Source organism: Pelecanus crispus, chromosome 9 (genome assembly GCF_030463565.1).
Source record: "Pelecanus crispus isolate bPelCri1 chromosome 9, bPelCri1.pri, whole genome shotgun sequence".
NCBI classification, from domain to species: Eukaryota; Metazoa; Chordata; class Aves; order Pelecaniformes; family Pelecanidae; genus Pelecanus; species Pelecanus crispus.
Window position 1 is genome coordinate 39388163 of NC_134651.1, and position 26639 is coordinate 39414801.

The window sequence follows — 26639 nt, forward strand, 5'->3', positions numbered from 1 at the left end:
TTATAAGCTTTTTAATTTTTTGCATGGAAGGGGCTTAATGATACAGCTTTCTATAAACTCAAAGACAACATGAGGGTCTTGGTCAGCATTGACATAAAAGGCATCTTCATAAAAATCCTCCAGTTCCTTGACATTCCTGTAATAGGTTTCCACGCGCTTCTCAATATTTTCTTCCTTGTCTCTAGGGTTCTGCCTGAGACGGGCTTGGATCTCTGGTGTGGGTGCTGGTCTGAATGTAGTGTGGTATCTGGAGACGAGATACAAACCCCACTGCTTCAGCGCAAGTTGAGGACACACTGGCCATTTCCTAAGACACTCCTTGGTTTTGCCTATCACAGTTCCTTGGAAGTGCCTCTTTCTACTCTGGGCTGGGGTTTTAAAACAATGATTGGAAATTTCAGGGCACGTAATCTGTCATTCCTGCTCTCAAGAATCCTGAATACTGAAAAGCCAATAGTTTCTCCTGAGGTGACACAGAGAGAGTGCTGCTAGTGTTTATATTCTTCACACAAGGCATGGAGAAATCCCTATAATGTGCCCAATGCTCCAGGTTCAGAAGCATTTCCAGATCTGTTCCAGATCCAATCCCATGGTAACATATTTTACTTGTAATCTTTGATTCCTATCTTAAAAAAAAGCATCTAAAAAAGCCTAACCTTAAACCTTAGCGTCTGTTAAAAATCTTTGCTGTGGTTTACTGTTATGCTGATGCTGGACATCAGTCAGGGAAAAACTGCCAAGCTTTGAGCGCTTTCTCTGCACTGAATCAGTGAGCCCAAACATAGCCTTGTGTTCAGGACCTGTAACTTAAAATGTGTTTAAGGCTCTCAGACACTAGGGATTTTCCTGCCAAGATTCAGAAGTGCAGCAACAGGGCTGGGATCACCAATATTAAATTTTGGAAGTATTTCCTATTAGCACACATGGGGCTGAGTGCTTCCAGCAAGCGGCAGAAGGGTAGCAGAAGCACAGCCCTCGCTCGACATAGTCTCCAAATCACCACAAGCTCGAGCTTGAAAGACAGGTATGCTTCCTCTTGATAAGCCACTACAAGGAGGGTTAATACTGTGTTTGCTGAAGATCACTGGAAGAAGTTAAGACACAAAGACTCTACCTCGGTCTCTATTTCTGGGTGGACGCCAGGTAGAATATAATTGCTAACATCTTTTTATAGTAGCTGAAGATAAAAAGAGGTTAATTCACTCTGAGGTAGGTTTTGGTTATTTCTGATTTCCAAGAAGCCAGATTTTGGCTTGCCTGAATTCACAGTTGTAGGCTCACTCAGCTGGTCAGCAGGCTTCAGCAAGACAGAGGATTTTCATCACCAGAGTCCTGTAGCCATGCCGCAGTCCAGCTCAGTCTGCCCAGACAGCTGACACCAAAAAGAATTCTGACAACGTTTTGGCATTGCCAAAGGCTCCCAACAATTGCTAAAAGCTCTTTTGCAAACACATATTTAAATTTCCTGCCACATTAATTCTACATCTGAGTAAATGTCTCCTGTGCCCTAACACAAAACCAGTTTATCCCTCTTCCTGTACAGCCAAATTTTCTGAAACTCTTGGGATAGATGCAAAACCGAGGAGAGAAGCAGAGTCTGTGTGTCTGCACAGAACTGCATTACAGCTCCAGCTGGTACAGTGATGTGGACACAGAGTTCATTCCACACTAGAATTATTTAGGGCGCAGCTGAAGGCCACCCTCTTCACTGTAGCCAGCGGTGCAGGTTTAACATAATGCTGAGGATTAGATACAGCATCAAACCAATTCAATTCACAATGAATTTGGAAGGAATAAATCCCAGAGTCTGAAAGAAGGAAGCGTGTTAACTGGAGCAGATACTGAACAGGCTAATCCTAATGATAAGAAATGCAAAGATGTGTGAATTACTTGCTTCATACCGTTCATTTCTTCTGAACAACTGCATCACTTATGACTAAAACAAAGAGAACAGTTACAGCAAATCACTGTTGCTGTCACAAGTTAATGTTGCACCTCAAGTGAGATGTCTGAATAATCATGTGTCACTTTGGGACAAATCCAGTATTTATGGCCTTAATCTTTGAGGATTTAGTATTTGTCTTTGATTCAGTAGGATGCATTTAACCATTAGAAAAGTAAAACAGTGGTTTAAAATTTAAGTGTGGGGAATCATACAAACAGAGCACAAGCACAGTGGCAAATCCACACCAATTCCAGCAGGTATTTAGGAAGATATTTCATTGTTACATGTTCTGCAAAAAACAAGGGTGAAGAAGACAGCAAACCTGAAGGTCACTGATGACACAAGGTGGTGTGACTGCCAGTGAGATGAACTGCCACATTTGAGAACCCAGTCTTACAGTGACTCAGTGACTCAAATGAGTTTGCTCTACTGAGCAGGAAATGTATTAATATCTCACAGCAGACAGAACCATCACAGGAGCTGGGGGAAGTAAAATGCAACAAGTTTTCCATTTTCCTCAGCTGGGAAGCCTTCAAAATTCCCATGGGAACGTCTGAAAACCATCTGCATTTAGGCTAGGTTTCAGACATCTTCCCTCAGCATTATTTTACCAACCAATTTAGTTACCATTAAAATGTTAGACCTGAGCTACTTGCTACTGTAGATTTCAAGTTCCAAGATTTTAAAACGCCCTATTCTGAGAACAGGAGCTTGCTGCAGCAGGTAGGTGGGTTGGTACCTGAGTAGCTATGAAAGTTTTAACTTTTCTTTTAAGGAGTCCCTAAGCAAGAGTACAATATTCCTGAGTTTCCTTAGATTTCTGTGAAGTCTATCTGGTGCTTTCATCTCACCGGCAGTCTTGAAAAATGTTAAACATCAGACATTAGTGCTAACCTTTCCCCAGTGACAGGATCAATCCTCCGTTGAGACAGTCGTTCCATGATGGATTCATAGGAGAGATTAAAGAAAAATACCCTACGGAGAACATAACAATTAAGTGCATTAACATCCTCAGAACATCGCTTGTGACCTTCAGAGTACGAGTTAATCCTTAGCAGACACAAACGTGGAAGTGATGGTACCGCTCAAACCTGCGGCATAGGAAAACATTAGCGTATGCACAGGACCCCTCTCCTCCGGTTCTTCTGCTCACATCTTGTTTAGTCTCCAAGCTCATCAAGGCAGAAGGTCTTTGACACACAGCATGTGTGGTCACACACACTTAACGGACAATACAGTGCGGACACCAGTGACTGAAATACAGTCGGAGCTGATCTCAGGCTGGCAGAGCTCGCTCACAAGCCAGCGGTTACCTCTGAACTTCCCCCGATCCAGCTTCTCAACCCAACTAGCAAATACAATCACAATGACATTCTGCAAAAGGTAAATAAAAATTTGCTATTGTTCCTGTCAAGGACAGAAAAAGAACCCATGTGCCAATACCATGCATTCTTCCCTAATAACAGCACTGCACGACTCGGTACCCATGAAAGGGATTTTCCTCTTGCTGTCTTAGTCCACTTCCACTTCTTTTGCCCTTGCCTCCTCACACAGCCCCACAGTGTGAGTCCTCCTGTCTCCCACTCCTGTCCCGCATCCTTTAAAGCAGAATGAGTAATAAGACTTAATACGTGCCACATTACGATGCCGACAATTCCCTGTCCCTTCTGTTAGCTTTGGCCTGCAGAGAACAGCGCCAGGGCATGGAAGGCAGCTCAGTACAGCATAACCCACTTGACAATCAGCCTTGCTGTTGAGACTTCTAAAAAGGAAATATTAATGCTTGATTTTAAGATCAAAATCTGCAATTCCCATTGAGTCTGAACAAGACGTAGTCGCTCAACATCTTAAAAAGTCAGACCGTCAGTGTCAGTGGTGGGGGTTCCATGCTACGAACAGCTTTTCACCAGAGGATAGAGTGGGACTTGCCGACCCATTTCATTTAAACAGGTTACGCAAAAGCCCTGATGTGAATCGAGGATGCAGAACCAGAACACAATATACACCACTGCTGACCCCAGTCACATTACCGTGTTGCATATAAACTGTTGTGCCCATCTCACATTCACTCCTCCTTGGCATTTTGGTTCATTATAACGGTTCTGTTAATTTTACGTTCTAGTTTAAAAGCTCTTCAGCAGAAAATTCTTGACAAACTGCTGAGAATGAGCAGACATGAGTCCTCTGTCCCCCAGCTATTGGAAGGGGCCACTGCGATAGGAGACTAAAGCAGATCTGGCCAAAGATCACATTCAATGATTAATTCAGAACAAAATAAAAAATAAGGCTGCCTTTGAATACTTATGGAAAAAAAAAAAACAAACCCAAACCCCTTTTACCAACCAGGAATGGCCTGAAGGCTGTAAATACATCTTTCTTTATAATACACCTTCTCCTGCTGCTGCCTTCAAGGCCAGGCTTCCTATTTTTGTTTTTGTCTGCCTCTCACAAAAGATACTGTATGCTTTAGACATTCACCAAAGGAACATTTTACACTGACTGGGTGGGATCAGACCAGATGAAAGGCTGAGCTTTACCTTGGCATGCACATAGCAGATTACTAGAAACCTTTGTAGGATTTAAAGTTATGAAAATCATCTCTCTCTTCAAATGTTTACAGATAATGACTTCTATTCACACTGTGGTAACAAAATAACAGCCAGGAATAAAACATTCAAGATCTTGGAGATTCGAAAGACAGGAAAAGAACAACAGTTTCAACACTCTTTTATCCCTTACACTCCTAACATTTTGTTTTTCTTTGTTTCTGTTGCCCAACAATGGCACAAAAATGTGATTGTCAGAACAGGTAACATCCGATGATATGTCTCAAGATGAATATTCTAGTAGAGAGGAACAACATTTATACAGTCATGATAATTGATACGGCTTCCTATTATATTCTGAAATAAACAAAACCACTAAAGGATTATAACCTGGCATATCAAGAAAGCTTGTCGTAATTCATAGTTACTAACTCAAAAAGTATTATGGTATTTGAAACAGAAAAGCCTAAAAAACTCCACTTAAAAAGCTGCCAACAAAATGAACTCTGAAAGCCTTGTCTGAGATTCCCTTCTTTTTTATACAAGATGCTTCTTATTATCCAGTCTGGTGTCACCATTAAAGAAGAGTGTAGGGGGAAGATGTGGGAGAGTATAGACATCCCTGTTAATACGGATTTTTTTTTTTCCCCCCGCATGCATTGTATAACGGCACGCGCAGAATATACTATACAACAGCACAAACTCCTAATCCAATGGTCCTTCCAGTGGAAGGTGGGATGCCTTACCCTGCCATACCATACATCTATAGATAAGAGAAAAACATCACTCCCCAGGGCTGTCAGTTCAAAATCGTTCAGAAGCAGGAAAAAAAGATGAAGGGGAAAAACACTGACAGAACTACTGTCTAGACTTAAAATACTTCCAATTAGAAAGCTTTATTATCATTTTGAAGGAGACACATACCACACACAGTCTATTATGCAGCCCCAGGAGGCTTACTCACAAGAGTAAAGCCTATTTACATGTAGGCACTCTCTGTGAAGTGTTAGCCTTGGGTGTATGCTACATCTCCTTCAGCTCCTCCAGGTATTTCTGAGCAACATTTCACCCGTGTCCCTCTCTCTGGCTGCTATGACTCTGATCACATAACAAACTTGACCTTCCAACTGTCCAGGTAACGTGTTTGTTGGATTTCTCTTGGAAATCCTCATAAGATAGAGGGCTGCACCCACGACCTTGACCCAGCATTTAGAGCAGTAACTGGAACAACTCCCTACAAGTACTGAATTCATCTCCAAGCAGAGCTTGGCCCCTTTCACATACCGAGTGTAATTTTTTTCACATAAATGCATCCTCTGTAAAGCTCGCTTTAGGAAACAGCCACGCTTTGTATGTTGTAATGTGTCACAACTTCTATCAAGGGGAAATATGAAACAGATGTCATCAGAATTGGTAGACAGGGAGGCAAGGAAACACAGCCTCATATCAAAGTATACTACATTATACTGCTAGATTAGCATCTAGCACAGCTTCTCTTTCAGAGTTGGCAAGCTGTTAGTTCAGCTCCGCAACAGGTGAATAACGTCAATCAGCAGCGATGCAAAGCGTGCACCGGGGAGGGCTGGGCAGAGATGCACCAAGAATCCTCACTCCTGTATCACGGGCTCAGCATCTACCTAGCAGCAACCAAAAATCATTGGCATCCAGTTACAAATTGGTGCTCAGTGGGGTATAACTCGGTAAAGCCTCTCAGCTCAGGTCTCTGAGCACAAATGTCCCCCTAGCTACCACTGAACGGCAACATTGCTGCTAGATGCAGGACTGAAGCCAAGTGATTCGTAAGCAAAGCTCCGTCCTCTCTCCTTTGTTCTCTCTCCCAGGAGAGGGACGTGAGACAAGGTCCGGTCCTGTCAGCTAGCTTTCACAGATAATAAAACTGTGAACACAAATGTTAAAAGGAAAAAAAAAAAAATCTTGTGACAGAATCCTGCCTCTTCCTCACTGTACTTGACATCGCTTATCTAATCTATTACAGCTTTCAGATACATTAGAGAGATTAAATTCCAACAAATTAATAACGTTGATGACACCTTCACTGTGTACCTAGTCAAATGAGAACTAGTCGCCTTTGGATGACGATGAAATATGTAAGGCCTCTAACAGCTGGAATATAATGTTGTTTTCCTACCAGCCATCTGGCATTCCAACAGGGTATTCCAATCGCTTCTGGCTTCTGACTATACAGACAGCGTCATCTAAGATCCTAGAGGTCACCAGGGCATCCCAATGGCTTCCCTTGGCAAACGGAGAGAGGAGAAGGTAAAAGTATTTGTGGTAGAAATTTTATTTCACGCCTGATCATGAGACAGCATTTTTGGAAAGATGTGTCACAACTGTACAATAACTGAAGAAAGGTTTTTTGACCTACACAACAGCATTCATCTAACCCTGAACTGCATTTGTTCCAGGTGGCAACCAGCCTAGTTGATCCAAGTTATTAACAACTGACAGCGCTCAAGAGTTGTCCTCAGGAGAATTTTTTTGGTGGTGGTTTTCCTGTTTTGTGGATATAATGTCACTGACTCAAAGCACCTATAATGGAAAAACTATGAGTGTTGCCACAAGACAAGCAAGTGATGTGGGCCCAAATTCTGATCTCACTGAGCTAGGGATTAAAGCACACTCCTCCTGCGTACGGACGGTCACCTTCCAGGATGGCCCCACTGCCTTGGCAGCTGCCTTCACATCTCAAGAGATCTAAAGCTCTGCCTGTAAGCCACGGCCTTCCACCAGTTTTGGTCCTGTAATTTAACCACAGTTTTTTTATGAGGCTGACCTAGATGGATCCAGATGTTGACTGTTCTAGACCTGAGCTATTTACTTAGGTCAGATTCTCATCCTTGGCATTTCCCGTTACCTGCAGTTGCTCTGGATTGACATTGGTGGAGGGAAGCCAAAAGCCAAGCCCTTTTTGTAAAATTATTGTCTGTGAAATTTGAATTATACAATTAAATCTAATTGAATTCATACCTTGTTTTAATTTAAGGATGAAAAGCAATGCAACGTGATATCTGAGACAGAATCCTGACTCCCTAGCTGGCTTTTAGAAACAAAGACTACTGACTTGCTTGTGGCTATACACGAGGGCCAGATCAAGCCTTGCAATAAAGTTAGGATGCCTGAATTAAAAAAAAAATACAAGACCAAACAACACTGGGCCACTTTTAATGTAGCATTTAAACTTTTGAGTTGAAACGGCAACTTTAAAAATAGTAAGCTATTAATCTTTCCCTTATTTTCTTGACTCCTATATATCTTCTCCCTCGTTGGCAGGTACCAGCTGCCATATTCCCATTCTTCACGCTCTGCACTCCGCAAAAAAAAGAGGCCCCTGCTGGCCAATTCTTGTTTAAAATTGTGCATAATTGATAGTGGCAAATCTACCCCAGCTGTGTCTAAAACCTCTCCAGGGGCAAGAAAAACACTCTCTGTGACTGTCATTAACTACTAAATTAGCAAGTGCTCCTGGCAGTTTACAACGTACCACATCAGTCTGCTTTAAAAAAAAAAAAAAAGAATGTGAAGATCAGATGCCCGTGTGATCTCAAAGTTACAGCAAACTTTGCTGGCAGAACTTTGACAGCACCCCAGCTAAAAGAGCAAAAGAGAATGGGAAAGAGAGAGAGGAATAGAAAGAGCAAGGAAGGAGAGGAAGGAGAGAAAGAGGAGAAAGGAGAGGAAGGAACACAAAGTTACCCTCTTTTCCAGGCAGACAAATAGAAAATGTCAAATTAAAGGTTAGAAAATTGAGCCTTTCGTAAGGCACAGAACATCTTACTCAATATGGAGATATCAATACAATGTTATCTGATGCTATGGCACAATTCCCCAGGGAAAATAACTCTCCTGGAGGACTTAGTTCTGGCAATGCAATGGCTACAATTTTTGTAATTGAGATGTAAAGCTGAAAAAGAGATGAGGCTGTTGAAGTGTATGGAAGCAGTAGCTCTCTAAAAGGCTACCACAGGTAAAATCCTTATGTGATCATTGGCACAAATGCACGCTCCTCCCTTTGGTTCGTAAAACAGAGCCAAAGCAGGCGGAGAAGGAAATAACACAGGTCTCGCAAAAGGATGGAAAAGCCTTGGGGGGCATTATGGACTGAACTGGTAGAGAGACAAGTACCATCTCTAGCAACTGTCCTGAATTTGGCTAAGCTGTAAGACCCATTGTTAAAATTGACCATGTTTTTTTGTCTTAAAAGTTTCCAAAAATGCATAAAACTGTACAAAATTCTGGATCCTACAGGGACCACAAGCCAGACAGGGGTGGGATGCCAGGCTTGGCCAAGAAGCAAGAAAAATCTGCGTTGCAAAAAGGTCTTTTTCTTGGGTAGCACCATTGAATTATCACAATAATACAGCAAATCAAGTTAGTGGTTCAAGCTGACAGGTACAAGGAAGTTCAAATTTGAGTCCAAGTGACTAATCCCAGCTAAACCCCGGGTTATCTTGTCTTTATTGACTTTCTAGCCAGAGATACCTGACGTGGCTCAATCAGTTCCCCTAAAGAATGCTCCCTTTCCTGTAGCATAAAGACGCCTTGAACCTGAAACATTGCCTAAGCTTCTTCTCAAGAACTAGGCGCCCAGCCACGGGATCCTGAGCACATTATATTTCCATAATTACATTCTGCATCCCCAAATCCCCTCTTAAAAATCAAACTGGTTACATAGATCCCATCTACCTTTTCCCCAGTCTTGTTCAGGTTTCTCTCAATGCAGCTATAAACCAGGTATTTTGCCCATGGGAAACCAGACTACAAATGATCTTCTGAGGCTGCACTACTGACTGGACATGGATCTTAGTTCACTTCCTACCCTAAATACCACTTCTGCGTGTCTCTGCAATGGATGAAATGATCCTTATTTCTTATTTATGGAAAGAGCTTTTGGGAGATTTTATTCACCGGTATCTTTCAAATTCTGGGATATCTTCTGATGAAAGATTCTTGATTCTATTTTGGGAAGTAATTTCACCCTCTAGGTTTTGACCATAAGGGAAAACACATTGCATAAACACTAAAACACAGGTTAATCGGCACAAGCGTTTTGTTCATTGAGCTCCTATAATGGTTCATGTGATGACAAGCTATTTCCAGACCCTGGATCTTTCTTTTCAAATGGATGCATTTCTGTCGAATAACTACAAAAGGCAGCTAAGTGGGGCACTATTCCCAGGACGTGGCTTCTGGCCAGGGGAGCGAGATGAACAACATCCTTCGTAGCTGCAGATGTTCCTTCCCTTCACCAGCAGTGCAGAGTAATGACTCTGTTAGATGTTTTCCACCCACCAGTGGGACGTGCTCAGCCTCCAACAGCCCAGACAGCCGAGGTGGCAGGGTGCCTCCCGCATCCCACCCCACCAGCCTGGTACCTCAGCAGCACCTCAGCGGGTGCCACAGCAGCTTACGCAGGGGGAAGAGGCGCAGCCCTGCCGGGTAGCGCACTCTGTCTGTTTTACGGAACAACGGGCTGGATCTCGAGCTAGGATAAAGCAAAGCAGCGCCACTGGCATCACGCAGATTTACACCGGCGAAGAACCCCAGGCCTTTTGGCAGCGAGAGCCATTCCACGCGACAGTGGTCTGAAGCACTACTGGCTGTGTAAACATTACGTAAGCACAGCGAAAGGCACACATATACGGAGCAAACGTTTCCATACTAGGGGCTTCAATGCATTTTTAAAGCTTCTTTTGCGAAGGCAATATTAACTCTTTCCATATGTAGTAAAGCGGCTTGGATGCATTAGTACTTCCATTCAAAACTGCTTTACATTTCTCCCCTCATTTTTATTCTTTGCCTCCTCCTTCCTCTCAGCTGTTATTCTAGCATCTTTGCATTCCCCCTGGAGTTCATTCCAGCGGTGCTTTATGAATCACAGACTAAGATGGCAGCCAGCACTGCTTTAGAGTAATGCGGCTGGCACGATTTCCACTACCCGCAAGGTTAATCAAACTCAGTCTCAGATAATCGAAAGCCTCTGCAGCCCCAGAGGCCCGAGGTCAGGAACCTGAACCCGCTTCCCCAAATGCCGTCATGTTTCCTTAGATGCTTGCCACCCTCCCCTGCAATAATTAGATTCTGCAAGGCAAATCTTGAGTGGAGCAAGAACTCCAGGGTTAAGCACTAGCAAACTCATATCGGAACTGATGCCTTTGCTACCTGTCTGCAGCTTTTCTCTAGTACCTCCTGCTCCTAACAAGGAAACCTGCACTTTTCTTCCTTATTAAATAAGTGGAATCAAATTTATAGCAAATGATGTTTAATCTTAAGTGTTCCTATGAAATGCTACATTCAAATCCCCCCACCCCCATCATTTAAACACTAACTTTTGTTGTTGGTAGGACATTTGGTATACAAAATAAAATAAAGAACTGACACCAAAAAATTGTATGATTTGGGGGCAAGGGGAGGGAATAAAAGAATGGATTATAATGTGTCATTTTATATATGTGTCAAAGGAAACCAATTTCATAATAGGGAATAAAAATTCTGTTTAAATACTGTCAAATAAATCCTCAAATGTAATAGGGTTCACTTCTGGGGAAAAGAAAACTAAACCTGATTAAATATTAATGTGGCATAGTATTAATTAAGAGAGAAAAAAGTCCATCAAGAGAACCCCAATATGTTTACTGTGTCCCCAGGAAGCTGGAAAATTTCACAATCAAGTGTGTAAATGTTCTAAAAAAGGCTCCTGAATATTTTATGAATATTTGTCATAAAACAGAAATAATAACCACTGTGCAGAGCTATTAGAATTAATATTTATGCTGCCCGCCATGAAATATTCATGGGGACAGAGAAAGGGGGGCCCGTAAGACAAGAATTAATTTACATTGGGCTTGGTTTACCCGCTGGCTTGATGTTTAAAGACGGGTTGACAAGCCTCCATATGAATCCGTCAGTCACTTGCAGCAGTAGGTGGGGTGAAGGCAGGGGGAGGCGGGGGGAAACGGGTCCAAGCTGCTGACAGCTCACAGATTGAGTTTCTGACAGCCCTTAAAAAACCTAAACGGCCCCCCACCTTTTTTTCCTTCTTCCATTGCCCAAGGCGCTCTGTACTGCCACCGTTCATCCGATCTCCCCTTCCATCTGCTGAAATTAAGGAATTAATGAGCGCTATACACTTTACAGCAGGCCCCAGGAATGTTTACTGGTGATTAAATTATAATGCAGCCAAGCTGTATAATTCATGAACCAATTAAAGGAAGTGTTAGTTGATTTGATGGGATGAGGACGTACAAAAAGCATTTAACTAATAGGGAACCGTGGGCTGCCGGTCGCTTTGGCTTTCTCGGATTACGCGGCTAATTGCTCTGCTTTATAGGGCTGTCACAGATAGCCATACATATTTCATTGTTCTCAAATACTTCAATTGTTTGCTTTCGTGTTGCTGCTGTAATATGTAGAAGCCCAGCCAAACTTCAGTGTAGTTAAAGCACTACTCTGCAAAAGCAGGTTGCTTCGGGAGGAGGGAGGCATGAGAGGGGCAGAAGGAGAAGGCTGGCTGACAAAGGAGTAACTTAAAGCTTCAGAGTTAAATGTCATTCAGCAATTACATGATTAAAAGGTGATATGATACATATGATAGTCTTTTGTTTTACAACCTTTTGGATACTAATATTCTATGCTGAATTCACCGCAGAGAAAATATCGGTACACTAAACTGCTTTTTTTTTTTTTTTTTTTTTAAATACTGAGGAGCAAAAGAAGAAGGTGGAGAGGGAAGTATATTTAAAAAAAACCCAGCAGGGAAGAGCTAGATTGCTGTAGTTATCAAGAATAATAGATCGTGTTTTAACTTACATGGTTCGATATTCTAAAGCACATGAGAAATGAAGGAGGTTGATTTCCCATCTGGGAGAATGCTCAGTGTCTAATTCAGAGAGCTGCTGAGTTGTGCTAGCTAGTCATACCAACAACTGCAGTTTATTACACAAGGAATGGGTGAATTTACCATTTCTGCTGCTGTACAAAGCGCTCCCCCCCAGCTGACAAGCCACGGGATTTGATGAAATGGATTCTCTTGATTTGAAGAGGCCCATCAGTCAAGTTACTCCTGTCCTCAGTCAAAAACACACACATTCTAGCAATGAAATTCCCAACTCATATACAAAAGTATATGTATTGCTGAAGAAATCAGGTATTATCAGATAAATATCACAAACACATGCACTAACTTGTGGTTAGACCCTGAAATTTATTGAATAAAGAACAAGCTGAGTAAATATGCTATTTCTGTTGCTCAGTGATGAAGACTGTGAACTTCTATGGGTCCCTAATGAGGTGTATTGTCACCCACCTGAGGAACACTGTGTTAATCTTGACCTCCTGTCTAATTTAAAGCTTTACATTTCCAAGTGTTGTACAAACACCAATTAAATGATATCCTATTATGTAAAGCTTATAATCTGGTTCAACCCTTTCCTCGCACCCATTCCCTCCAGCATTTGGCTTTGGAAAGCAGTCCCTGCGGAGTGCCCTCACTGACACCCCGGTATGTGCCTCTCCTCCTCACGTGCTCCACCCTACAGCGCAGAGCATGAAATCCCCTCTCCAAATCTGCCCACTCCAGAGAAACAAGAGAGTGTGCTGGTCTGCCAGAAGCAAAACTGTGCAAAACCACACCAGCCTTAAGAAAGGTTTTGTTAGGCAGGAGCAGCCAACAGCTGGTAGTCAGGATAACTCTTCAAAACCGTGCCAGCTTCACTTTGACATTCCAGTTATGAACCATCTCCCAGTCAAGTGCCGCAACACTAAAACTAAGAAAATCCATCTCTGCCCTCCTGATGGAATTGTTCTGTTTTGTATAAAGAATTACATCAAACCAGAAAAGCAGAATATCCTTGCAGTCCAATGCAGGTGTTCATTGGGGAGGCAAGAGACTTACATTCAGTGAATACTTACTTTTTTCTAAAAAGCAGAGCAAGCCTAAGAAGCCCCAGAAAGAAGGAGCTGAACATCCCACTTCCCAGGACAGCGCTCAGATTAGCAGGCTAGGGGTTGTCCAGGTGGAGAAACAGGTGGGAAAAAAAATCTTGGGATACTAAAGAAAAAAGATTTCTCATATAGCTTGACCCTGATGTTAAAAAGGTAGTATGTCAAAAAAAAGAATTATGTTAAATAATTTCCTTTATTCAGAACTACTGTATTAGTAGTTAGTTTGTCCCTGGCTTCTGGGTTAAGTAATGCAAAACTTTGGCTTAAGACGTTAGTTTAATAGGCAGTCTCCGAAATAAGGGATAATGACACCAGTTACCCAGCAGGAAAACTTGCCATTAACCCACTGCGTGGTGGAGTAAAATGGAAATTGGATTGCCTGTTCTAGAAAATAGAAAGGTTAAATCGTCTGGGAGATAAAGTTGATCCTAAACTCACGTAAGCGGGCAGTGCATAGGATCTGAAATCTGACTAGCCAGATAATCATCTGGACAGCTACACACACAGTTGAAAGCCAACACGTGATCTTGGCAGGCTCTGAATTATACCACTGTTGGATTAAACACACCTGCAATTTGGTAAAATCCATTAAATACATTTATGACACTCAGCACCTGGGATAACAACAAAGTGTGTGTGTGTGTCCGTGTAGGCAAACTAAATGACCTCACGCACTGGTCCCAGAAACAGCGAGCTGCATCAGTGCGGGCCGTATACGGGGGAAAAAGCAGAGGCGAGGTGCAGGCCCAGGAAATCACTGTCTGCCAATGCCTGCTAACAGGAAACGTCAGAACATGGCAATGTCAAGAAATCAGAGGCACTGCAGCAAATATTTTCTTTGTTGCTTTTGAAGTGCCCTGGATACAATCAATCATACAGAAAAAAACCTCCTATATTTTGGTTCAATGTGGAAGGGGCTATTTGCATTTCAATATGTTCAACTTATCCTGCCAATAAAGACATGGAATCATGAAGAAGAGATCAGGCTACTGGAGTGAAAAACAAGAGATGACATCCTGCAGACCTTTCAGATAAAACAACTCCTCGCTTGTAACATTTCTGTTGATGTCCCAATATTTCTGAATGATTGGGTTTTCAAATGAGATCAGTCAGCATGCAAATGAGGAAACAGGATCAAGACATCTCCCATATCTGATTGGATAGAGAAATTATCAAAAGACCCTTTTTTCATATCAAATTTCCATCACAAAAGGTCAAACTTTCAACTCCCATTACTTTTGCTAACTGCATTTCACTGTGCCTGCCAGCTCATCGCTGCTGCTGTTTGCAGAGGAAAAAAGAGAAGTAACAAATGATTACATCTTCTCCCACATCTGTCATACAGGATGGACAAACATTTTCTAATCTTACTCTATTTTTCTCTACAGCCCTCAAAATCCTTGCAGCCAAAACATCACTTCTAACCTGATTAGCTATTCCTAGGTTGTTTTTATTTTTCTTACAGGTTCTTTTCTGATTTTCTAGCCTACAGACTGACAAGAGCACCAGCTGTGTTGCCAGAATGTTTTGTTCTACAATTTGGCCATTTAAAATACTTTTTGATGTGCGCTTTTCCAAAATATATTTCCTTGTGCTGCCTGGCTGGACTGATGCCTACATGCTCAAGTAATGGATGTTCCAGAAAAACAAAAGACACAGAGAGAGCATCATTTCCCCTGAAATGCTCACGTAGTTATATTTTCCCTTGTGGTCCATCCCCGACAACAAACACTGCCTGGCCTTCTGTAGATTTTGATCCGTTCCTCTAGTGAACAGATCATGGCCTGAGACTCCAAGGCTTTGCCCTGCCTGCTCAAAACACTCAGCTCATGCAAATTCAGAGGACTTACACCCTTGTGTCCAAACAGGAGGAGCTCAGCACCCCTAGGTCTTTTCTAGGTTTAAAGCTGAATTTTGGAGCAGCAGAGATAGCAAGTGGGGCAAGCACAAGAAGATGAAGACATTAGTAAAAAGTGCAGGACTCCATGTATTTGTTGCTACTGGTCCCATAAAAATTCTCTCTCAACATTATTATCATTGCAACATATATAACCCAGCAGATTAGTACCTAGAGATTTCTACTCTTCTTATTTTCTCTGTTCTTCTTATTACTCAACAACTAAATGTTTCACAAAGCCATTTCCTACAGAAATATTTATGTTGCCAAATGTTTATTGGCCCCTCTATCATGATCAAGCTTTTATGAGCACTCTATACAGAACTCTGAATTAAATACATAATTCCTGATCTATCAGATCTTGGCTTGATGCTGTGTTTGTCTATTTTATACAGCAAGGCACCGTGGCAAACTACAGAACACCTTACAGAAAAACTACTTTGTACAGTAAAGATATTTCTATCCAACACTGGCTGTGGGGGTTAGTGATTACAGAAAGCTAATGAGGACCAGGAGGATGTAGGGTTTAAATTCCAGCAGAGGCACTTACTCACTGTGTTAGGTTTCCTGAACAACCTTTTCAGGTAATCTCTACACAACTACGGACATTAGGCTCTGTACCGTCACATGCTGGAAGGAGGTGGAAGATGCTCCTTGTAAATGCTACACAAACACTTCTCCCTCGCTTGCTCCACACCACACAGGTGTCCACAGCTACACAGAGTAAGTTGCCCTCAATCAGTGGTAACTGATAGGACTCCCTATTCTTGCTGGCAGCCGCGAGTCACAACCAGTGAACAGCTCAGACTGTTAGCGGGCTCCAGGAGCTATTCTCCCAGATGACTTCCTTCATCTTTGATTTTTCATTTTTCTTCTCTTCTCCTGTTGACCAGAAGTGCCTGTGGTGATTTGTGAATGGTCTGTATGTTATCTAGTCAACTAAAATTGTGGCCTCTTTATCCCATCAGATCAAGGCAATATTCTCAGCTCCTTCGTAGCCAACAAATGCCAGTCGCAGAATGCAGGGAGACTTTGTGCATCTAAGTTCTCCAACAGCAAAATAATGGTGATTGTATTTTATCTATATCTATGTATTTTATCTCTACTCTTCACAAATCTATTACTATTGAAGCACTAATCATCAGGCCACCTAAATAGATAAAAAGTCACTCCCTGAAAGGTTAAAATTTGTAGTGTTCTCTTTTTTTCCCAGGACAAGTCTGCTCAAAGGTTGTTCCAGGATGAACCGGGTATCTTAGTCACTAGGTAAGGTCTGGAGTTCACATGATTTAATAATGGGCTCTTCAATGTAGCTGAAAAAATCTGAAAAGATCTGCTGACTGGAAGCTATATTTGACATTCAGATACATTCGGAACAGAGGTGTGAGTTTCTAACAACGAGTAACTGCGTAGCAAGTTACTCAGCCTTGGATTGATTGCACAGGCAACTTTCAAACAGCGTGATTTTTTTTATCTAAAAGATACTACAGTTCAAACAAGACTCTGTCTGAATCTGTTGTGAATTACAATGTGTTTGGAATTAACCAGACAGAACCTGACATCTAATAAAAAAGAAAAAGACGGATTTTTATTCTTAGATCTGTTTTAAATAAAAAAGATTCCTGTTCCTTAAAAGGCCTAACAACTTTGCATAACTGCTTGTACCTAGAAATAAATTGGAGCTAAGGGCGCTCACCTTCACTCGCAGTTTGTACGTACTGGGAAAATGTGAAAAGCGGAATGTTCTAGTTATTTTCTCCCTAATACAGCATAGAATCCTGCCTAACACCATCATGAAAAAAAACCCTTTTACAAAATCCAGTCTTCCGGTTCTTCCAAGGGCAAAACTCCCAGATTACATAACAATTAAGGATTTTCAACATACACTGTTCATACAACCACACAAAGTCACTGGCAGGGCCCTACTTCATGCACCATGTGAGATTTAGGCATGTTCAGGAATATCAGACCTTCGCAGCACATTTTCGCAAGGGCAGGAAGTAACCCGTACCAGGTTTCTGTGTAGGCTTCCAGTAAAGAGCTTACACTGCCATTACCATAAATCACCCCAGAATATCAGCGGTGATATAGCATCTTTCATTAAAAAAATACGGCAGCTTCTTTCAGAAGGACTGCCACTTGCCATTTCTTTAGGTAATCAGATAGCCGTTAATTAAGAAACCTGTCAGGTGAATCGTCCTGCTCCGGTCATCATTATCCATTCTGTAACAGAATCCTGCTATCATCACTGCTATCCACCCCATAGCTTCCAGCTCAATTAACTTAATGCTATGCAAATGAGAGGCTCTCCTCATCATTAGCTTATAGCCCACAAATGTTAATAACATAATTGGGCCTTCAACAGGGTAATTAGACACGATTTCTTCCATTAGTCTTACAAGGCTAATTATTGTTGATAGGAGAGAGGGGATGAGTCCCAGTGCTGCATGCAAAGAGGGGCATCTGGTTAAAGCAAATATAGACAAAACATCAACAAGGCAAAACAACAGTTGAGATCTATAGCAGGGTCAGGTAGGGGTGGGGGGAAGGAAGACAGCATGATGAGAAACTTAGGAACCGCTGGAGAAATTCTTTACAAGGCAGGAACTAAAACCAAATATTTAGCCTGAATATGGAGCTCTCCTACACTTAGCAGTAAAACAACATGATGGTTAATAAGCAGAGGAAGCTACTCTCAAGTTTTTGCAGATGGCACAATTTGGAAGCTGTACTGATCGAACTTCCTATGCTTGTAATGCAAATATACAGCCAAAGGAGGACATAGAAGAGACGTCAAGAAGTGAATCTGTTCCTAGTTCTCCCTTGACATTCTGTCCAAGTTTCTCTCCTGCCATCATTGGTTTTGCTGTCTTTTATTGGATGATTTTTCTGAGTAACAGCCACTTACTGTAAGAATTACAGAACTGGAATACAAGAATTCTTTAATAATCACTGAGCAAAATGCATTTCAGCTACTTATTAACAGAAAGTTAATAAAAACCTGGATTCAGTATAACGGACTGGCAATAACATTTTTAACAAAAAATGGCAGCAAGTTCTCAAGCTGTAATTATATTTTGAATGGTGGAATGAAAGCTAAGGGCTTGCTCCTATACCAGTTAATTCTACGCAGTCCCACCCACAGAGGTTAGAAATGTACAACTGGAGTCAGAATTCTGTGAGGAAACTGTACTTCTAAAAGGAGAAAGTAAACTTTACAAAAATACGGGAAGCTCACCATACCTGCCACTTTCCTTTGACAATTCAGTGTTTTACTGCAAACACTGCTAAGAAAAAATATATGTCAATCTGAAGAGTCCGAAGGACTCAAGGGCTTGAGACACCATGTGATTTCTTTATTTTGTTTCTGTTTTCTTTAACTTTGGGGGAAATTCATGGCCAATACAACCCTTTGATTTCACTGCAAGTATGTGAGAAAGAACTCTTCCTATATACTTGGCTGGAAAATCAGCTTAAATTATGTTCACAAAAGTAGTGGCATTTACTAGAAGGTTAATGAAACAATTATTTTTTAACCTGCTGTACCTTGATCTTTGGTCAGTTATATCAAAAGAACAGACTGTCCTCTGGATCATTCACTCAGTGCATATCAGTGGGAAATGAATCAGCATTCATATCAGAACAATATTAGACTACACTTTTTTTAAAAATAATTTTTATCATGTGCAAAGCATGATAGTGGTCTTAGTGAGCTCAGAAATACAGCAAGTGTTAGAAAAGGATAACATTTAAAAGCCTCTGTGGGATGGATAAAAGCCTTACTTAAAGTGTATTTCAAGCCTTACAAAGGACGGAGTTCTGTAATACAGAATTTTCTAAACATAAATGCATTTAGGGACAGAAAATATGATCCTTACACAGCACCAAAACACTGGGTCACCACTTACACCTGAGCCAAAGGAAGCCAATTTAAGTGATGCTGATTAATACATTTATGTGACTGCAGGTGATCCAGACCAACAGAATTAGATCCAGTGCATCCATCAGACATAAGGGATCATTCCTACATCTTTCCTGCAGAATAAGCTATGACAGTATTCAGCTCCACTCTCTTAAATTGCCCCGCACTTGCTAAATTTACTTACTAGAAAATTCAGAGCTAATATTTTGTTCCAAGGCAAACAGCAGTAAATCCACTGATGTTTTAATGAAGATTACACTTTCTAATCCTCATGGTAATGACAAACTAGTCTCCATTCAATATGCAATATTACTTGACAGTTTTAATCACCCAAGCTGTATTATATTTGCTACAGACTGATGCACTTGTCTTCCCAGATCTTCAGCTTGGAGAATCTAAGCAACAGAAGCATAATGCCTGTTCTGCCTGTGGTTTTCAGTATGGGCCAATTTTGCCAGCCACACTAGCTCTGAGCAATGGATTACTCTGGGATTTGTCTCAGGTACAAAGAGACTACTAAATCAGAGCACAGCTGGCACAATCTTGTCCTAAGTTTTTACTCCAGAAATCCTGAATTCTAGTAATCATTGAGTTCAAAGGTAATGTACATTTGTAATGTAGTTCCTCTAAAAGTACTGCCCCCGTGCTCCCAATATCAGACAGCAAATGCAACAGCAGACTTTTCATAAACTCAGTTTTAACCTGTACAGATGTAAGGGTGACCTTTCTACATTTACTCAGAATAATATTCAGCCAACTTTTGCTACCGCACCACTGAAGTAAATGGTGAGAGATCAACACAATGTGAGATACTCGACAAGACTGGACAGCCCTCCTTTTCCTATTGTGCTTTCTCAGACACCAAGTGTTTCCATCCAGAGCTTTCACACGTGCAAACCTCTCATCAGTTTTATCTATATGTGTTCTCTTACCCAATGCAAATTAAAATGCTGCCACACCATTATATTTAAAGTTTTCCTCCCTCAGTTATTTTTCAAAAGTTTTTCTGGTTCCAGTCAGATCTTGAAACAAGTTTCTTCCTTACAAAAAGCTTCTAAATCGTACAAAATCAAACTTGCATGCATATAGTTCTTATTTGTGTGTGAACTATTGAGGAAATTAAGATAAAAAATTTGAAAATGACTGCTTTAGTCCATGAAGAAATACTCAGAATTGACAAAGCACATCATATTTACCCTGCTGAGATCAATCAGTTGTTACATTCCACAAAATGTACGGATGGTGCAAGACTGCATGCTGCTACTTCTTTTCCTACATACCTGTCTTAGCAAAATTGTTAGTTAAAAGTGACTCTGTACCAAACAGCCTCAGAGAAGAGCTGCAGGATGGCCCTTCAGGTTCAGTGCTACGACACTCAAACAGCACCTTGAATACCACTGGTTCCCAACCCAGAGGTTCAGTCATGGAGAGCAAGATGAACGGAGAGCAAGCTGGGAGACCCAAGGGAACCCAGGTCTGTGAGTTCAGTGAGCTCTCAGGGATGCTCTTTGGTGACCAAAATGTGTGAATAAAAACCTAAGCAAAGAGAGTGCAGAGGGGAAGAGCACAGGTTAGATGGCTTGACTACTATTTAAATGATAACACTTTGATTTCCATGACTGTTTCAGTTCATTCCTTAAACAGAAGTTGTGTCTTAGGTGAATGCTCTGAACAACCTTTGTGGATTTGCAGAGATTAGTACCATGAAGTTGTCATTGTGAATTAGGATTTTAAAAGCCTGGTTCTTCTTTCAGGCAGTTCTCAGGTCTCCTCTCGGAACAATGTATTTTCCCCCAACAAGATGGAAATGTGCAAGTTCCCCATACTGACCACAGGACACCCCTCACCTCAGCTTTCTGAGTAATAAAGGAAAGATTTAAATGCAAACATGTGAGAACTTGGCTAGTTGGTTTGGTAAAAATCTTCAGTTTCTTCTAGGAACTAGAGACAACCTCAAATAATAATACCCCATAGTAAATGGGTTTTTTGTCTGTAGGGATGCAAGCTGGTCCCTTGCCCTGAAATGACTGAGGGCATGTAAGGGCACAGGACTCTTGTGTAGCCGACCAAATCAGGCCTTCTTGGAACTTGATTCTTTCTGAAATGTTGCCTGATTTAGCTAGCTCCTTCCAAACTGCACAGTCGAGCACTCAAACAGAAAGCTTCCTGTAATGTTGAATTTGACATCAAAGTTCTTTGACTCTTCGAGATTCAAATACAACCCAGTGTCACCTACTCAAAGTCACCTTGTTCAAGTTGCTGCTGCTACACTGGCAGCCAAAGGAGGAGCTAGGAGCTCTGCCTTGAAAGCATGGATACTTCATGGCACTTTGTGGAGAAGGACTGAAAGCATTAAGCCCAGTGCTTTCACAGTTTGACTGTATCTGTTCCCATGTGGAGAAAGCAGAGACATTGCTGGTTTCGTTTGCCTTGTCTAAAACTTGCTACCATTGCCAAAGACATGAAAAGTAGCCCAGACTCTACTGCTTTTACAGAGTTTTCTCTCTCTCTCCAGTTAGGTATTGAGTTCAGAAAGGCAACCTCGATACTGGTGGCATTTTCTGACAAAAATAGTTTCAACCATAAGGACGATCAGGATAGAAAGTTTTCAGGTTTCCTAATGTCTCCTCATTTGTGAGAGATAGCTACTGCAGAAAAATATCCCTCCTTTCAGCAGCAAAAAGAATGAAAGGATTGTGCCTGTTGTTTTGGGTCCTTAAAAATAAAAATATTGACTTAGAAGTAGAAGCTTTTCTTCTTTCTCTTTCTGGAGACTTAGAAAGCTTGCTGAGATCAGAGATCTCCTTAATTGCTGCATCCAGGATTTCACCAAACAAACTCCAGCCATCAAAAGGAGCTTGTATGAGGTAACTTCTAAAAATAATATCTGCCTCCCACAGCTGAAGCCAAATATACCTCCTATCCTTGTTGGAGCAGAATAAGCTCGTGACAGCAAATGTGGTATCCTACAGAAAGCCCATAGAAGGATTTTAAAACTGTATCTGATGTTTTGCTGTTGTTGGCTCAAGGTGCATATTAACGCCTTTCCCCAGGATAGAGAGGCTCTTACGGTACCAATATAGGTCAGGCAGAATGCACAGCAGAAGTGACATAATCTTTTTTATTGTAATCATCCAATTTTCTATCTACTGGATTATTTAATAGCAATAGCTTCTATTCAGATTAGTGTTATGTTATGAGGGAAGAGAGAGCACAACCTACTATGGAAGAGAGGGAGAACAGAGAATAAGGATTCCCTACCAACGACCAAACCTCAGAAATCTGCATAAGGAGCTGCTTCCATCAGTTTTGTGTGGGGCAAAAGACGGTGCATGTGCAGCTTTTTGCACTACATGTGGAGAATTTTGCCACTATTAAGTAGCCTGTGGGTGTGACTGCCTAATAGAGCCTTCATACCAGAGCAACATATAACTTTTTATGCACAGCTGTTACACGTAAGGTAACAGGAGCTTCCCTGATATATTTTGCCATTATGGAGCACTCAGTGATGCCTCTTACAATACAGATGCAGATCAAGAAACAAAGGTAAATGACTTAATTAAAATCTTGTCAATGAACAGGGTAAGTCTCAAAACACTCGCATCAAGAGATAACACAATGACTGAATTATTGTAGCTTGGAAAAGGTAGCAACTGTAGAATTAAACTGATCCCACTCACTTGGTGAAGCAGAAGAGTCATTCACCAGTCCAGGTGAGAGGAAGATTTGTTAATTTTGCCCAGCAAGCACAGTCTGTAATGGATTTTGGTTGGGGAAAAAACCTTGTCATTTTTATTCACTTGGCCAGGGTGTTCTGCTCCCTCAGAGCACGGCTGTGTTTGTACTTGATGTATAGCCAGCACAGATAAGAGGGCGAGTACCTCCACCGGAGTGTGGAAGACAAGTAAGAATTCAACACCTAAAACACACCTTCCAAAATATGGTTCTACTTCACAAGCATACCACAGACCTCAAGAAGATCCTGCCCTTTCAGCTCCCACTGTCTTGCCCCTTAGTTTTTACCGAACCAGCCAGTCTGTTTGACTTTGAACATGTGACGGAGGAGGAAGAGACAAGCTGAGACGGGAGCACTGATGTGCAAAGTGATAATAAAAAGGAAACCAATTAGCATTAGCGAAGACAACAGTCAATAAACCAGCAACCATATAATGGCTCTGGTAAGAGCGAGCTGTTTTCTAATCAGAAGAGACCAAAAATGAGAATGACTGAAACAGAATTGGTCTGCCTATTATTTTTACTATTTTCTTTATAAATTAAGCCAAATCCTACATAGGTCACTTGGACTTTTCCTACTGTTTCTCTCTCTCCCTGGTGCAGGCAAATTTTATTGTACTGATTTAGTACCTTGATTACCACATCATTTTTCTCTTTTTTTTTCCCTCTGAAAATGAGGAGAAAATAATAAGATATAATTATAACATTTCTTCTTTGTTACTCATCAGATTTTTGTATGCCATCAATTAAAAACACATCTATTATTAATACACAATATCCATCATTTAAATTAGGCCAAAGTTTTAAAAACGCCCTGTAAGATTTTTCCATGTCAGAATAATTCAATCACTATTGTGTTTTCTTGATGCAACTATTTTGGGACTTAGCTTGTTCATTGATAGGATTTTAATTAAGCTATTTACATTTAATTTCCAAATATGTAGCTGTTACAGAAGTCAGCAAGGAAATGAAAAGACAAAAAGAAACCCGAAGACAGCCAATCTTTAACAAAAATATTTCTGATATGAAAACGGATCTGAGGAATACATATTCAGTGATAAGTATTCCAGTCCATGTCTGGTAAACTCTCAGATAATGGCAGCATGGTAGGGTCACTGGGGTTCTATTAGCTCAATTAATGAGGAGTAAGATAAGGCTAACACCTAGCTCTTCAAATGGCTAAAAAATAGAGCTGATAGTAATGGAGTTATTAACCTTCGCCAGCCATTGAATTTTGCTGGTGATTCAAACTCCATTTCCTAGTTCAGGCCTCCATTAATAGGCTGTTTATTATCCCTAATCCACATTGGGATCAGCTGCAGAAATATGAAAGCCCCATGTAAAGACCAAATAGTTTAAAAAAAAAAAAAAATTCTATTCTGATTTTTCCCTTTTCAACATATTCACAGATTGTACCTTAGAAATTAGCAACTTCATTATCCTAAACTGTTTGAATACAGGTTCTTAGCAGTGCGATGAAAAAGAAGCTTTAAATATATTATGTAAAAAGATGACATAATCGGGGCTACAGACACATCATTTTGAAGGCCAAGTAAAATGATGCTGGAAAATTTGCACTGGAGAAGCTAGTGCTGTTTATTTTCTCTACTGGGAAAGAAAAAACTTTAATATTGGAAAAATGAAATATATTATATATTTATTGTTAGGTCAATCTTCAAGTTCATCCCTCCCCTGCCCAGCTTTGTCTGTCCACTTATTGTATAGTTTGCAGATACTACTGTTATATCATTAATCAATACTGAAATGTAAAACAATCGACCCTGAATTCAGATCAGATGGACAAAAACAAAGGAAATGATGGAACAGAGGAACTGGGAATCCCAGGACGCCCTTAGCAGCAGAGCCCATTGGCACAGATGGAAGGGCTTGCTTTATCGGCTTGAGGAGAACTCTACCACAAACCTGGCTACAATTTTAACTACAGAGATCTTGAGTTAAAGGGTCTTTAGGCTCCTTGCTGAGTTTGTACACACTCAGTTGAGACTTGTGACACTTTGTGATTTTTCAGTATATTTTCAATGAAAGACACACTGTATAGCTACCACAGTTTACACACGCAAGACATTCTTCCAAAATCTATCACAATAACATCTAATAGAATATCAGCAGTTATGAGTAATGGAGTTAAGATCAAAATTAAAAAACGTTTACGGTAATAAATATACATCCAGTACACAGTGCTACCCTCAAAACTGAATGCAGTTCTGGTTGTCCCACCTTAGAAAAGAAACAGCTGGAATAACTAGAGAAGGTAGAGAAGAGGGGGACAGGATGATCAGAAGAGTGAAATGACTTTGGGGAAAGGAGAGGATAACCAGACCAAGGTTCTTTGCCTGGGAAAGAGATGGCTAGACAGGCATATACATGAATCTTATAAAATCAGGAGAGTTAGGAGAGCATGAACAGGGAACGCTTATAACTGTCTTTCAGTAGAAGAAAGGAACCTGGAAAAAACACTGTGAAGTATTTTCATATGATACCCAGTGAAAAAGTAAAACTCCTTTCCATACAATTTGGTGAAGGCCAAAGGTGCAGTGTGTTGAAAAAGAGACTATAAAGTCAAGGAAAATGGGCTATTAGACAGTTGTCCAGATGACCCTCTGGCTCAGGGAATCCTTAAACTGCTGACTGCCTTACGCTGGCCTGGAACCAGCAGACAGCTGGTCATGAACCAGCTGAAGCTAATGACAAGAGATATATAACAGATGACACTGTTGCTGCTGAATCTTATTTTAACTGTAAGTTTGGGAGAGAGCAGAAGGGGATAAGAAAGATTTTGCTAGATATTAAATAGAGTTTTCTGTATATTAGAACTATCCATGACTATACTATATATTTCCTATTGTTGCTCAAGCATTAACGATAAAAAAAAAGCTAAAATACCTATTTACACTCATTTGGATGAGGAACTGAATTTAGTCCTTTGCGTTAGTAGTTCTGAGCTTCAGATGCCAACCTGTAATTGTATTTGGATTCCCACTTACCGTAGGCACTAAGTGGGTAATGGTGTTCTTTTACTAGATAGCTGAGAGACCACTAATAGATTCAGCTTCTTATTTGCCCTAAAGGCTGCCACAGTTCAATACGATTAGGATCCTGTCCACTTAAGCAGTAACTGCTTCATAGGGAGGAACATAGAAAGCAATGCATGTCTTCTCTGAGCACAGAAAGAGCAGTTCTTTGGTAGACGGGTTTTGTCTGATACAGGCAGGTTTTCCTGTACCAGTCTGTATCAAGCCTTTGCTCTACTGCAAATTCTAATTTAAAGAAAACCCCATACCTTACTTTTTCAGTGGAAAATGAATTATTTTCCTTTTTGTTCCAGGGCAGTTCTTTGGATGCAGTGGCTGATGCTGTATGAGGTTTTTTTTATTATTACATTTTAACAAACTTTATAGCCCATTTTGTTTGTTTTCAAATAACTTTATTTTCCTTCTTTTCTACCATCAATTACTAGGTTTGTTTTTCTTTCCATAAGATGGAGGAGTCAGGAGACTGATCCTGCTCAATGCTGTATAATTTAGTATTATGTGTACTAGCTTTATGAGGTGGGAGTCAGATAAAACATAGTATTTGAACACTAACCATTTATTAGCCCTAAGGAATAGA

At 40.9% G+C, this 26639-nt stretch overlaps 1 protein-coding gene across 1 annotated transcript in view; it reads right to left on the bottom strand.

The window, feature by feature from the left end:
• Window positions 1–26639, bottom strand: part of AK8 (adenylate kinase 8) — a 71539-nt gene continuing 44900 nt past the window's right edge. Inside the window, exons 11-12 of the mRNA XM_075717140.1 lie at window positions 2840–2920; window positions 1–247 (exon numbers count right to left, since the gene is read on the bottom strand). Of these exons, the coding sequence (XP_075573255.1) occupies window positions 1–247; window positions 2840–2920 (328 nt within the window). The remainder of the gene's footprint in view (window positions 248–2839; window positions 2921–26639) is intronic.